At 38.7% G+C, this 14,026-nt stretch overlaps 1 protein-coding gene across 1 annotated transcript in view; it reads left to right on the top strand.

Annotated features, from left to right (window-relative positions):
• Positions 1-14,026, top strand: part of IQGAP1 (IQ motif containing GTPase activating protein 1) — a 99,757-nt gene that overhangs the window by 22,582 nt on the left and 63,149 nt on the right. The window contains exon 3 of the mRNA XM_061179899.1: positions 12,766-12,922. Coding sequence (XP_061035882.1) covers positions 12,766-12,922 — 157 coding nt within the window. The remainder of the gene's footprint in view (positions 1-12,765; positions 12,923-14,026) is intronic.

Raw genomic sequence — 14,026 nt, forward strand, 5'->3', positions numbered from 1 at the left:
CTATAGCTGTTCAGATTGGTTTAATTCATACTCAGAAGTTTCTTTTAAAACAGATACTATCAACATTTCTCATTTTGCTTGTATGGCTTGGAAGACTAGCCTTCGTCATTTCTTGCCTGGGTTACTGCTGTACTTTCTTTAGTAGTTCTGCACCCCTTAATAGTCCCTCCTCCTAATCCATTGTGCTTGGAGTGATCTTTTAAATCAGATCTAATCATTTCCTTCCTGTTTCAAATCGTTCAAAAGATCTGTACATTCTCCTCCTTTAGCTTGACATGTCCCCCATGTGCGCGCGCGCGCGCGCGCGCGCACACACACACACACACACACACACACACACACACACACATCCTTCAAGGCATAAATGTCATTTTCTCTGGGAAACCAGTTCTCATTCCCCTCCCTCTTCATATGGTGAGGAATGCTTTATTGAATAATAAACATTCTTTTTTCTCAAGACTTGTTTTTGCCACACTGTATTGAAATTACTAGGCTGTTTCCAGTGCCTAGATGGTACTCAAATGTGTTAGCGACTTAGTAAAATCCTATTTACAAGGAAAGATGGCCCAACTTGGGAGGTTTTTAGCAGTGAGTAATGCTGACATTCGGCGGGGGGCGGCGTTTGCTCTGCAAACTGGGTGTGGTGCCAGCGGAGCTGCTCCTGGAGGAACTGAATCTCAGTGGTTTGGAGTAGTCAGTTCCGGCATTGGTATGTTCCCCTTCTGTATTGCACAGAGCCGGGAAACCACTGAAGTCATGTGCTCTGCAGGACTTGTTCAACTGGTTTCACAGACCCCTAATTCAGATTCCCACCCTGATTCTTTTCTCCATATGCTCTTGGTCTGGGCTTGTTTTAAGGCTTACCACACTAGAGTTCTCTGAATAGTCATTTCTTTGTCTTGCTGAGTGGTGGAATGGGTAGGGCCAAGTATATGCTCTCTTTGACGAATGATATCAATAAGACAAAGTAGACAGGTATTACGCAAGTTACTGGGTGTCAGGCTCTAGAAGTAGGTTTATTTCTGGGATCTAGCTGTCCCCCACGCGTACACAAACACGTTGCTACCATTATTTAGAGCCTACTAATGCTTGTATACGTTATCTCAGTCTTCACAACAATCTTATGAGAGTAGGTGCTGTTCCTAATCCTGTTTTACAGACAGGAAACTGAAACTCAAGAGAGGTTAGTTAGATATGTCATTCTTGCTCATTCTTATTTCCTTCCCTCTTTTCTCAAGGAAGAAGTGGGTATGTTCCTTTCCATAGATAACTGCCCATTGTGTTCTTCAGAACCTTCTTTTTTATTCCTTTATTTCTTGTGTCTTTAGTCCCTCTTTCTTATTCTTTTCTTGCAGGGCGCAAACATGTGCCTATTCTTCAGTTATTTAAGAAAAGAGACAGAGACATGCCGCCACTTCAGACTAACCCTTTCTTTATCCCCCCAATTTCTCTTCTTCCCTTGTTAGATTTCTTGAAAAAGAACTCTACATTTGCTGTCTCTAGTTCCCTACTTCTAGTGACTTCTCTAGTTATAGTAATCTGATCCTCCTGCCTCATCACTCCACTGAGACTCCCCCCTATTGGGGTCCCAGATGACCTTCTTCCTTATTTGCCATATCCTTTTCTCTTTGCCACCCATCTCTCTGCAGCATTTGAAGTTGGTGACCTCTCCCAGCTTCCTGAAATTTTTTTCTTCCTTGCTTGCTATCATGTGATTCTCTCATAGTTCTCATTTTACCATAGTAACTGTTCTTTCTCTGTAATATTCGCCTCTTAAATGTTCGTGTTTTTCCAAGGCACAGTCCTTGAACTTTAAAATTTGTCTCTACAGTCTTTCTCTAGGGAGTTCGTCCACTCCTGTGGTGCCACTTTTCTTTCTTCTCTCTTTTTTTTTTTTTTTGGCTGCATTGGGTCTTCGTTGCTGCGCGTGGGCTTTCTCTAGTTGCGGCAAGCGGGAGGCTACTCTTCATTGCGGTGCGCAGGCTTCTCATTGCGGTGGCTTCTCTTGTTGCGGAGCACGGGCTCTAGGCATGCGGGCTTCAGTAGTTGTAGCACATGGGCTCAACAGTTGTGGCACATGGGCTCTAGAGCATGCGGGCTTCAGTAGTTGTGGCTGGCGGGCTCAGTAGTTGTGGTGCCCGGGCTTAGTTGCTCCGTGGCATGTGGGATCATCCCGGCCCAGGGATTGAAACCATGTGCCCTGCATTGGCAGGCAGATTCTTAACCACTGCGCCACAAGGGAAGTCCTGGTGCCACTTTTAAAATCTGGGTCCCTGGTCAAACCTGGTCTCTCACCTGAGTTTTTCAGACTTGTATTTCCAACAGCCAGCAGGATGTCTCTACCTAAATGTATCATTGACCTTTCAAGCTGAACATATTTCAGGCATGAACTTGTCATTCTGGCCTGCTTCTCCTTGTGTTCCCAACCTTGTTTAATGGCATAATCTTTTATTTAGCCATCCATGCCACAAGTCACCAAATCATCTTTTAAAAACAAAACAACCATTTTCCTTTTATTGACGTTTTTGCAAGTTTCCTATAGATGGTACGTGTTGCCAGATTTTCTTGTGGAACAGTGTGAGAACGTTGAGTTTCCCCACATACTGGACAATAATGTTACTATCATTCTTTTTTATCTTTGCCAGTCTGCTAGCTGAAAATGGTGTTATTGTTACTTTAATTTGCATTCCTTTGATTAGTAGTGAGATTAAGATTTTTTTCCCATAATTGCTGGCTACTTATATTCTTTTGTGAATTGCCTGTTTGTGTTTCTAGTGCATTTTCCTAGGGAAATATTTGTCATTTATTTCAAGCATTACAATATATATATATGCATCTAAAGATTATGGGAGGGCTTCCCTGGTGGCACAGTGATTAAGAATCCGCCTGCCAATGCAGGCAACATGGGTTCGAGCCCTGGTCCGGGAAGATCCCACATGCCGCGGAGCAACTAAGCCCGTGAGCCACAACTACTGAGCCCACGTGCCACAAATACTGAAGCCCGCGCGCCTAGAGCCTGTGCTCCACAACAAGAGAAGCCACCACAATCAGAAGCCCACGCACCGCAACGAAGAGTAGCCCCCGCTCGCCACAACTAGGGAAAGCCCACACACAGCAACGAAGACCCAACGCTGCCATAAATAAATAAATAAGTAAATAAATTTAAATAATAAATAAAGCTTTATTTTAAAAAATAAATAAATAAAGATTATGGGAGAGGGCACTTCCCTGGTGGTTCAGTGGTTAGGATTCCATGCTTCCAGTGCAGGAGGGGTGGGGGACAAGTTCAGTGCCTGGTCGGGGAACTGAGATCCGCATGCCGTGCAGCCAAAAAATTAAAAAAATTTTTAAAAATGAAGATTATGAGAGATCATTAGCTCCTTGTTATAGGTTGCAAATTTTCCCTCCAGCTTATCTTTCAAATTTTTTTTTTTTTTTAATTTCCTTGTAGAAGTTTAACTGCTTTTTGTGTAGACAGTTTATTTCCCCCTTTTCAAAATGATTTCTGCCTCACAGTCTTGTTTGGAAAGGCCTTTCTCATTTCAAGATTATACAACCATTCATTTATATTTTTTTCCTCTTTTCATTTTTTTATGTTTTAAAATCTCTAATCCACTTGATGTTTAAAGTCAGTAGCAAAATGTGAGGTCAGGAGCTAACTTTGTTTTTCTTTTCTTTTCCAATTGTCTGTTAAACCTCATCTTCCTCAGTGCCCTTCTAACCCCCACTCCCAGCCATCTAACAGATTGTCAAATGGGGTCAAGTCTTCCTTTGAAATTACTCATCATTTTTCTTTCTGTTTCTGCCATTGCCGTAGTTGGAGACCTTATTATCTCTCACCTGGATTCCTGAAGTAGTTGCCTAGTATTTCTCTGTTGAATCTATCTTCTGTGCTGTTGTCATAGTTACCATACTAAGTGTCAGATCTGACCGAGCTACTCTTCTATTCAGAAACTTTCGTGGTTCCCGTTGCCTGCAAATTAAAATTCTATTGTTCCAGGTACATCACCTACTCCTCTACCACAATGATTTGTCATTCCCTAAATATGCCATTTGTTTTCATGCCTTTTTGCCCTCTTTTTTATGCTCTTCTCCTTTATCTTAAATGTCTTTGTTTCCCATTTTCATCTCTCTAAATACAATTTATCTTAAAAGCCTAGTTCAAATATCATCTACTATTGTAGCTAGTAGTTTAAGCATCTCTGTTCCCAGAGGGTGATCTCCAGGTAGTTAGCGCATTTTATGCCACTGATAAGTGTTGCACAGAGTGAGCCATTAGAAATGTTTCCTAACTGGATATTTAGCTGTCAGAGTAGTTTTTTTTGGAAAATTGATTTAAAATATGAATAAAACAAAGCTTTATCAAAATACGCTAGATATGAAAGCTATATCAGGATGATTTGTAACAATTATTATGCAATTATATTAAAGATAGACTTTTATATAAGCACTTTTCACACTAATTGTGTCAACTTCAATGTTTAATATTTTATAGGTCTCTCTCTTGGTCCTTGGTAGAGTAAGTCTTGTTAATGAGGTCATGCACTGTGGTTTAGGGTGCTTCAGGAGGCCCAGCTCCAGAACTTGAGCTTTTGTTAGTGAGTATTAAGGAGGGTAGTAGCTGTTATTATTTTTGAATAAATTGCTCGAATGTAGCACCCGAGTTTGCACTTTAGAATCACACCATCTTGGGTTCAAGTGTGAGCTCAGCCACTTACTAGATGGGTAATCTTGGACAAGTTACTTTACTTTGAGGAGCCCATAGTTTTCTTATATCAGTAAAATAAGAATAGTAATACTACTTACCTTATGGGGTTTTTGCAAGGATCAAGTGAAATAATGCATGTAAAGTATTTAACTTAATATCTGCCAGGTGGTGTTAGAGATGTTTTTTTAGCATTATTTATAGAAAATGAGCCATTCAGATGTTACTGTTTTCCTGTTTAATAGTTGTGTTTCAGATCAGATGTCACTTAAAAATTCTTTTTTTTTTTTTTTTTTTTTTTAGTAATTTTCATTTGAGTTAGATTTGTTAAAGCAGTTCTAGGGTTAAACTTGAGGAGGAGAAAATGTTGAAAGTTTAATCCCTTTTTGTGGGAGGAAGGACTAACAACTCTATTCTCTGTTTCCTTCATATAAGAGTTTTGTCGCTGAGTTCTATCTGTGGTCGTGGCTGAGAGACCTGATCACAGATTGGGTGTGCTGGTGTCACCACTTGGTATAATATTCTCAGAACTTTTTTTTTTTTAAGTGACTTCTTTGTTAAAACATTTGTACTTGTAGAAACATTTGTACTTGAAGAAAAATTTTAAAACCCCACATTGTTGCCAAAGTGATTTTCTGAAACAGATCTGATCAGGTCCCCTCCCACTTAAAATCCTTCAGCGTCTCTCATGACAGAAGGAAAGGTTTCTTAGCATGACAGACAGGCCTTGCACCATCCAGCCTGCTCTTTTTTTTCATCTTCACCTCCTACTTTCCCTTCTAGCAATGGCAGTGCTGAACTACTCCGTAACCCACCATTTTTTCTCAGCCCTCCCTGCCTTTGTACATGGTATTTATTCTGCTTAGAGGCCTTCTCTGCCTTGGCCATTTGGTGAACTCCTCCTCCTCATTTTTTAAAACCCATTAATATTTGTGGATGGTGTGAAGCTGGAAGAAAAGTTGGTATTTTGGGTAACAGAATTAGGATCCCAAAAGGTGTTGACATTCGGGACAATGGGCTGAATCAAACATGAAGAAACATAGTAGAGATGAGTGCAAATAATGGTTCTACTATGGAGCTGTAGAGATCGGGTTTAGCAACTGCGTATTTGGGGAAAAAAACACTAAGAATCTCTGTTGAGTGGAAAAGTGTTGTAAAATAATTTAATCGAGGCTTTGTCTGTGGTCTTGGAGTGTTCAGAATGAAGGAGTGATATTCCGGTTCCATTTCAGGCCAGTCAGACCACACCTGGAGCATAGTGTTCAGAGATGAATGAGAAAGATGTGAGGGGCAGGGAGTCATGTCTAACACTAGTTAGTAATACCAGCTAACGCCCTGAGCGCTTACTCTATTCCAGGCACTGTTCTTAACTCTTTATGTGTGTTCTCTCTTTTAATCCTCACAATCATCCTGTGAGGTAGGTGCTGTTCTTCTCTTTTCATGAAGAGTACTTGAAGGAACTGGAATCATTTTACTGACAAAAGTGTCAGCATGTGACTCATCATATGAGGGGAAAGGAGGAAAAGCACAAACGTTTTTTAAATACGCAGCCAAGCACTGTGCTAAGCACTGTATTTCACGTGTAATCTTATTTAATCCTCAACAACAGCCTTATTTGGAAAATATTGTTATTTCCTTTTAACGAATGAAGAAACTGGGTTAAGTGACTTGCTGTCTTGATAAGTAACAGGGACAGGATATAAATCCACGTCTTTAAAAGTCCCTGGCCAGTACTGGTCACATTATATTTTAATTCCATATGTTGTCTTGCTCCAGAAGGCAGCTTAGGGTGTCAATGGGGAGCTAACTGCTGGCTTAATAAAAACTTTTTGGCTACTAGAATCCTGAGATGAAATGGGTTAACTTGAATGTGTGATTCCATGTCAGCATCAGTGTTCAGGGTCAGCTTACATCATGATTTGGCCAAGATGTTTTGGAAGCATTCAAGCATTAAAGTGGGAGAGGGAGTGGGAGGTGAGAGGGGAGTGGAGGAGTTGGGGTAGACTGGAAGAGCTTTAATGAGCCTTCCAACTGTGAAGTTCTATGACTATTAAGACAGTTTTAAACATGAGAATTGGTAATATGAGAATTGTGTTGACCAGTGACTTTTCTTTTGTGCATAGATTGATTTATTTGTTAAATTTCTACTTTACTGAGGTATAAATAGCATGTAAAATTATAGGATATTTAAAATAAGTACGTTGTGTTGATTTGATGTATGTATACATTGTGAAAGGATGTAGTTAACATATCCATCACCTCACGTTTATCTTTTTTTTTTTTTTTTTGGTGAGAACATTTAAGTTCTACTCTCTTAACAAATTTTAATTATACAATATAGTGTTATCAACTATAGTCACTATGGTTTATGTTAGATCCTCAGACCTTATTCATCTTAAAGCTGAAAGTTTGTATCCTTTTACCAACCTTTCCCTATTTTCTCCATGCCCTACCTCCTGGCAAGCACTAAAGTTTGACTTTTTTTTTAAGATTCCGTGTGTAAGTGATACCATACAGTACTTGGTTTTCTTTGTCTGGTTTATTTCACTTAGCATAATGCCCTCAAGGTCCATCCATGTTGTCACAAATGGCAGGATTTCCTTCTTTCTCATGGCTGAATAATATTTCTTTGTAGACATATACCACAACCTCTTTATCCATTCATCCATTCCTGGGTACTTAGTGTTTCCATATCTTGGCTATTGTGAATAATGCTGCGGTGAACATGAGAGTGCAGATTTATATTCGATATCCTGTTTTCATTTCTTTTGGCTATACAGTCATCCCTCCATATCTGCAGGTTCAGCATCTGTGGAGTCAATCAACTGTGGATTGAAAATATTCAGGGAAAAAATAATTCCAGAAAGTTCCAAAAAGCAAAACTTGAATTTGCTGCTTGGCAGCAATTATTTACATAGCATTTACATTATATTGACAACTATTTACATAGCATTTACATTGTATTAGGTATTATAGTAATCTACAGATGATTTAAAGTATACAGGAGAGTGTGCTTAGGTTGTATGCAAATACAATGACATTTTATGTACAGGATTTGAGCATCCTTGGATTTTGGTGCCTATCTACGTGGGTCCTGGAACCAATCCCCTGTTGATACCCAAGGATGTCTGTATACCCAGAAGTGGGATTGCTGGATGATCTGGCAGTTCTATTTTTAATGTTTTGAAGAACCTCCATATTGCCTCCATAGTGGCTACACCAATTTCTATTCCCACTGTTGGCTGAAAAAAAATGTACAACCTAAAAGTTGAGAATTACGTTTTATTCGACAGACTTAATGAGGACTTAAAGCCCGGGAGACAGCCTCTCAGATAGCTCTGAAGGACTGTTCCAAAGAGGTAAGGGAGGAGCCAGGATAAATAAGAGTTTTTTGAAGAAAAAAACCAAAAAACAAAACCCAAACCGGGTAGTCAGAACATCATAAGATTACTGCTATTAAAACAAAACAAAACAAAACAAAAAACCCAGACATCTCAAGTTAATGAAATAAGTGCTTTTCTACTTACGGGAAGATGCAAGAGTCTGGGCTTATTGAAATTATTCCTTTGATATGCACCTTATGTAGAGCCAGTATCCTTTTTTTCTCTCTCTTGAATCCCCTCAGGGTATACCGTTGGGGCTGGATGTAGAGGTTCATGGCTTGGTGGCGGGCAACCTGTTTTTCTCCATCCTGAATTCCCCTTAGGGTGCACCGTCAGGGGCCGCTGCGGTGGCTGATGGCTTGATGGCCTCAACGTTCTTTGTTTACTGAAATGGCAGAGGACATTCTTTGTCTACACCACCAGTAGTGCACAAGGGTTCCCTTTTCTTCACATCGTCACCAACACTTTCTTTCTCTTGTCTTTTTGATAATAGCCATTCTAACAGGTGTGAGGTGATAGCTCATTGTGGTTTTGATTTGCATTTCCCTGATGATTTAATGATGTTGAGCATCTTTTCAGGTACCTGTTGGCCAGTTGTATGTCTTCTTTGGAAAACTATTCAGTTCCTCTGCCCATTTAAAAATTGGATTGTTAGGGGGTTTTTTGCTATTGAGTTGCATGAGTTCTTCATATATTTTGGATTTAACCCCTTATCAGATATATGATTTGCAAATATTTTCTACCATTCCATAGGTTGCCTTTTCATTTTATTGGTGGTTTCCTTTGCTGTGCAGAGGCTTTTTTTAGTTTGATATAATCATCCTTGTTTATTTTTGCTTTTGATGCCTTTGCTTTAGGTGTCAAATCCAAAAAAATCATCTCCAAGACTGATGTCAAGGAGCTTACCCCTTATGTTTTCTTAAAGGAGTTTATAGTTGCAAGTCTTGCATTTTTTTAGTTTGATATAATCGTCCTTGTTTATTTTTGCTTTTGATGCCTTTGCTTTAGGTGTCAAATCCAAAAAAATCATCTCCAAGACTGATGTCAAGGAGCTTACCCCCTATGTTTTCTTAAAGGAGTTTATGGTTTCAAGTCTTACATTCAAGTCTTTAATCCGTTTTGAGTGGATTTTTGTGCCTGGTGTAAGATAAGAATCAATGCATAGATTTATTCTTAAATGTATTTATAAAGTTAATTTAAATGCTTAAGTTTTATAAGGAAGCTTTGTGTCTGAGTTGAGAATTACTGGTGGTCTTACAGTTAAACTGAAATATTTAAAACCCTATTAAGTGGACAGAACTTGGAGAGATACCAGCCTTTTTCCTGCATGGGATATCTGAAACTTTGTCCTGTTTAGACATAGCCCTGTGGAGCTCAGCTCTGTTAGGCTTTTGGAGTGATGTGGTAAGAGCAATAGTGGTTTAGTGAGAAGGATTCTAAATTAGGAATCAGGGTCCTCTTATTGCACCTTTGTCACTAGCTAGCAGGTAACCTTTGGTAGGCCTTACACGTATTTGTAAAATGAGAGAGTTGTACAAATAGGTACAGCCTTTGGGTAAGCTTTTGAGCAATAACATTTTTTGTTTTGGAGTTTCCAAAGGAATTAATTCTAAATACAGAAGAACATTGTGTACAAAGACGTTCCTTGCAGAATTATTTAATGGTTGAAAACATTTAGAAATGATATAAATGTGCAACATAGGTGACTGATTAGCACTTGGTAGAATTTTAATGTAACTCAAAGTCTTGAGAAACTGTATAGTAACATGGAAAATATTCATAAAATGTTGAGAAATGTTTTGTAATTTTCTTTAATGGATATGTGTTATATTGGGGGGAAAACCCCGAAGGGATTTGCCCTAGAAGTGCATTCAGTTCCTTGCTCTCACATTTTGTGATGCTGTGAGTTTGTGGCAGAGGGGGAATCTCAGATGGGCTGTAGAGAAGGACAGGAGAATTTGTTGCATCTTCTCAGAATTATAGTAGAATCCAGACTGATGCTAAGATTAAGAATATAGCACCCTACTTAATGCTGTTAATTTTTCAAAGCAGTTTGGTCCTAATTTAACTAACTTTATTCTTATAAACAAACCAGGTGATTCTCTGCTGTGGAGCAGAGCTTAGAATGGAGGGTGAGCCACACAGGGAACTGGAGGGCAGTTTTGGGCTTGCGGCGGTTGTTTAGAGACACTTCTGTGCTTTGCCTGTTTCCTCTAGCTCTCCCTCTCTGCTTATCCCTTTTCACCAGATCACAGGTGGCTTTTCTTCAGGCCTGACACTTGTGTGATATTTAGGGTATTCTCCTCCGCTATAGAAAGCTTGTGAGTCTTGTCATCAGTCAGGACTGTTTTATAGCAGTTAGACAAGAGAAGGCAAAGGTAAAGGATTGTGGGAGATGTGTCTGTGGTCCCTCCTTTTACTCTGATTTTAATCCAGTGATCTCAGATGAGAGGAGAACCTAAACAGCCCTGGTAGCTGGCTCTGATTCAAGGCAAAAGCACTACTGTGTTGTTTATTATCCACAGTCTTCCCCATTTTGAGAGGAAAATAAGTAACTTTTTCTTCATACTATGATGTGGTAAAGGGCTGTTTTGGGCTTAAGATTTATTCTAGGTTTGTCCCTATTAATGAGAACATAAGTTAGACTGTCCCCTGAGAGCAGGGATTGCCAGGAGCTGTTTGCTGTATCCTTTTTAGCAGTAAAATATTGGATGGACGATTATATGAGATGTGTCCTTAGACTACAACTATTTTCCATACCATTGACCTATGTTCTTTTCCGCATTGCCCTATGGTCTTAGGCTCTTGGAGAAGCACAGTTTGGATTTTGTAGCTGTTACAAATTGATATCTAATTTAGTTACTATGGTAACTCTTCTGGAAAATTCATTTGTTTCTTCTTTTTACCCTTATGACATTTCAGTTCTACTACCTAAAAGAAAAGCCAGAAGAGAAAACTTAATATCATTGGCTGTAGGAAATACAGAAAATTCTCTGGCCCACTCATCTATCCAGCTAGTATTTATTTAAGTATCTACTATGTGTCAGACAGTATGCTAGCTGCTTTAGAAGTAGAATAGATTTGAAAGTGAGGTTGAGTAACTATTCTGTAGAACTTGAGAAAAACAGGAACATTGTTGATTTTGCTTTTTTTTTTTTTTTTTTTTGCGGGAATCTTAGCTCCCGACCACAGATTGAACCCGGGCCCCGGCAGTGAAAGCACTGAGTCCTAACCACTGGACCTCCAGGGAATTCCCTCATTATTTTTTAAAGATTCTGAGTGGTAATCTCAGTTTGAAAAGATAGAATTAATACAAGAAATTTTATTCTGAATTATAAAACTAATAATTTTAAAAGTATGTAAATTCAAGCTCTATTGTATATCTTTTCAGGCAATTTTATTAATGTGAAGAATTATATAGAAACACATAAATGGGATTATAAATACATTTATATATTATTTGGTCTATTTTTCTATTGGTATGTTAGAGTTTTCTTATAAATTTTCATGGGTGTGTGTGTGTGTGTATAAAATATGGCATATTTAAATGTGGCTTCCAGTTTTATTTGTCTTTTAATTTAAACTTTAGGTATCAATTAACATTATAAATGTTTCATTCTTATGTTGTCCCATTTGGCAGTAAATCTAGTCTTTACTTCAGTCTGCTGTATCTTTGGATTTTTTCTTTCTGCATTTGGCTTTTCAAAGATTTATTACTAGGGAAACAGACCAGGCATCATCTAGTGGTCCCCCCCAACCCCCGTAAAGAATTTGGGGATAACAGTAGCCTTGTAAAATTTGAGTAGCATACTTATAAATTAGGAGTTTTCAATCTGAGGTCAATGAAATCTCTGAAATTATATATTAAATTTAAGTATATATACATTTTTGGGGGGAAGGATCTGTAGCTTTCCTTAGATAGTCAAAGGATTCTGTGATTCAAAAAAAAGTTTAAAACCATTGCCCTAAATGACTTTTTTAGTTAACTACATCTCTGTTGGTAGAAAATATATGCAAATAAACTTGGCTTTGTTTTATCTTGGGATTCCCTGAAATCTTGTGAGAGGTGTCCCAGGGGGACAATATAATTTTCCGTTACAACTTCCTTTCCCCTCTAAAAAAACACATAAGAATTCACTTGTACTGCTTCCATTGGAGTTTCCTTAAGTATTTTAGGTGAGATGATTGACTATTTTGGTAACCCCAAAACAACTTTAAAATCTGAACCTAGAAATTCACTATGGATGCTGAATTCTCAAACCAGAAGAGAACTTCAGCTGCAAATTTAAGTAGCTGAACAGTTGAGAGATGGTGGCTTCAGTTACAAAAGGTTTTTCTTAGGAATTCTTAAGGCGCAACTGAAGAAGTAAGGGAGACGGTCTGGGCTGAGCCTCGTGGGGCATTTAGGACCTGGGGAGCCAACTGGCTCTCTTGCTGCAGGAGAAGAAAGTAGGGTGAAGAAGAGGGTGGCGTTTATACTTGGGAATTTTCCTAAGTTCCCTGCCTCTGAGATCTGACTGGGCCAGAATAAGGATGTGTGTGAAATTGAGTCTTCAAACACTATTGCTTATGTTCAACTTAAACTTGTCCAAGGAGAATGGAAATTAAGCTTGAAATCTCTGAAGAGGGGTTCATACCTTCCCTCTCTTTTCTCATGCCCTCCCTCCTTCTGTGCAGGTGGATGGAAGCATGCCTGGGGGAAGACCTGCCTCCCACCACAGAACTGGAAGAGGGGCTTCGGAATGGGGTCTACCTTGCCAAACTAGGAAACTTCTTCTCCCCTAAAGTGGTGTCCCTGAAGAAAATCTATGATCGAGAGCAGACCAGATACAAGGTGAGTCCTTCCTTGCTTGGTGCTTAAATTTCTGTAAACTTGAGAGAGAAGTTTAGCATACTTTATCCTGTGAAAGAGTTACTGAGCAATATGTGTAAGTGTGTTTGTTCCAACAAAATAAAATACCTGGCAGAGTGGAGAAAATTTAGTGCAAAGTCAAGATACAGTAGTAAAAGAACTTCAGCTGTCCGTATTTCTGGCGCAATTCTAATGAGTAATTTGTATCTAGAAATTTTCATGGTCCTTGATGAATTTTTTATTTCTTAGAAGGTAGAGGAAGTAACTAGGGGAATTACTACTTTAAATCTAATTTTAACCAAACTCTGAGATTTGTTGGCAAATTGAAAGCAATAGCAACTTTGGGGGAAGAAAATTACCCCATGATATTAAAGTTTAAGGTAAAATGGGACAGTGATCCGATTTCAGAAAATTGAGATAAGTGATTGATTCTTGTGGCCCAGGGCCCTCAAAAAGAAGACTGCTTTAATTAAGTTGGGATGTTGACAAGGACCAAATTCCCGTTGCTTACAGAGTTTCTGTGGGGAGCTTTCCTAAGAGCTCTTATCTGAAAAAAGGATGAGTATAGAAGATAGTGGAAGATTGCAAAACCAAGAGCAAATTTAAGAGGGGTCAACTGTAAGAATTGGGCAAGAGCTCAGAATGAGTTAAGGATGAAGACAGAATCAAAAGAGTTGGTTTTTTTGTTTGTTTGGTTTTTTAATATTTAAATTCAAAGGAAAGTATAGGTCTTAAGCCAAAATTAACATCCCAAATAGAAACTTTTCTTCATCAAAAAGCAAAGACTTATATGTTGAGTTTTAAATAAGTGGTTATTCTGAAGACACCTCCTGAGCTGTTCTGTTGACTCTAAAAAATGTGTGCAAAACAGGCAGACAGAGCAGTCTCCAGCAACAGTAAAGACAATAGCCTACACCTCTACCCATCTTGAGGGTAAACCTTCCTAAAAAACAACAGGTGTAGAGGTTAAGAGGGGGATGTTTATATGTGTAGTATGAAAATACCTCATTTTGAGAGTATCTTCTACTTGCCAGACACCACATTGAGTGCTTTGTGTACATTTTCTCAGTTAATCTTTCCAACAAA

This window comes from Eubalaena glacialis, chromosome 2, assembly GCF_028564815.1.
Source record: "Eubalaena glacialis isolate mEubGla1 chromosome 2, mEubGla1.1.hap2.+ XY, whole genome shotgun sequence".
Classification (NCBI taxonomy): Eukaryota; Metazoa; Chordata; class Mammalia; order Artiodactyla; family Balaenidae; genus Eubalaena; species Eubalaena glacialis.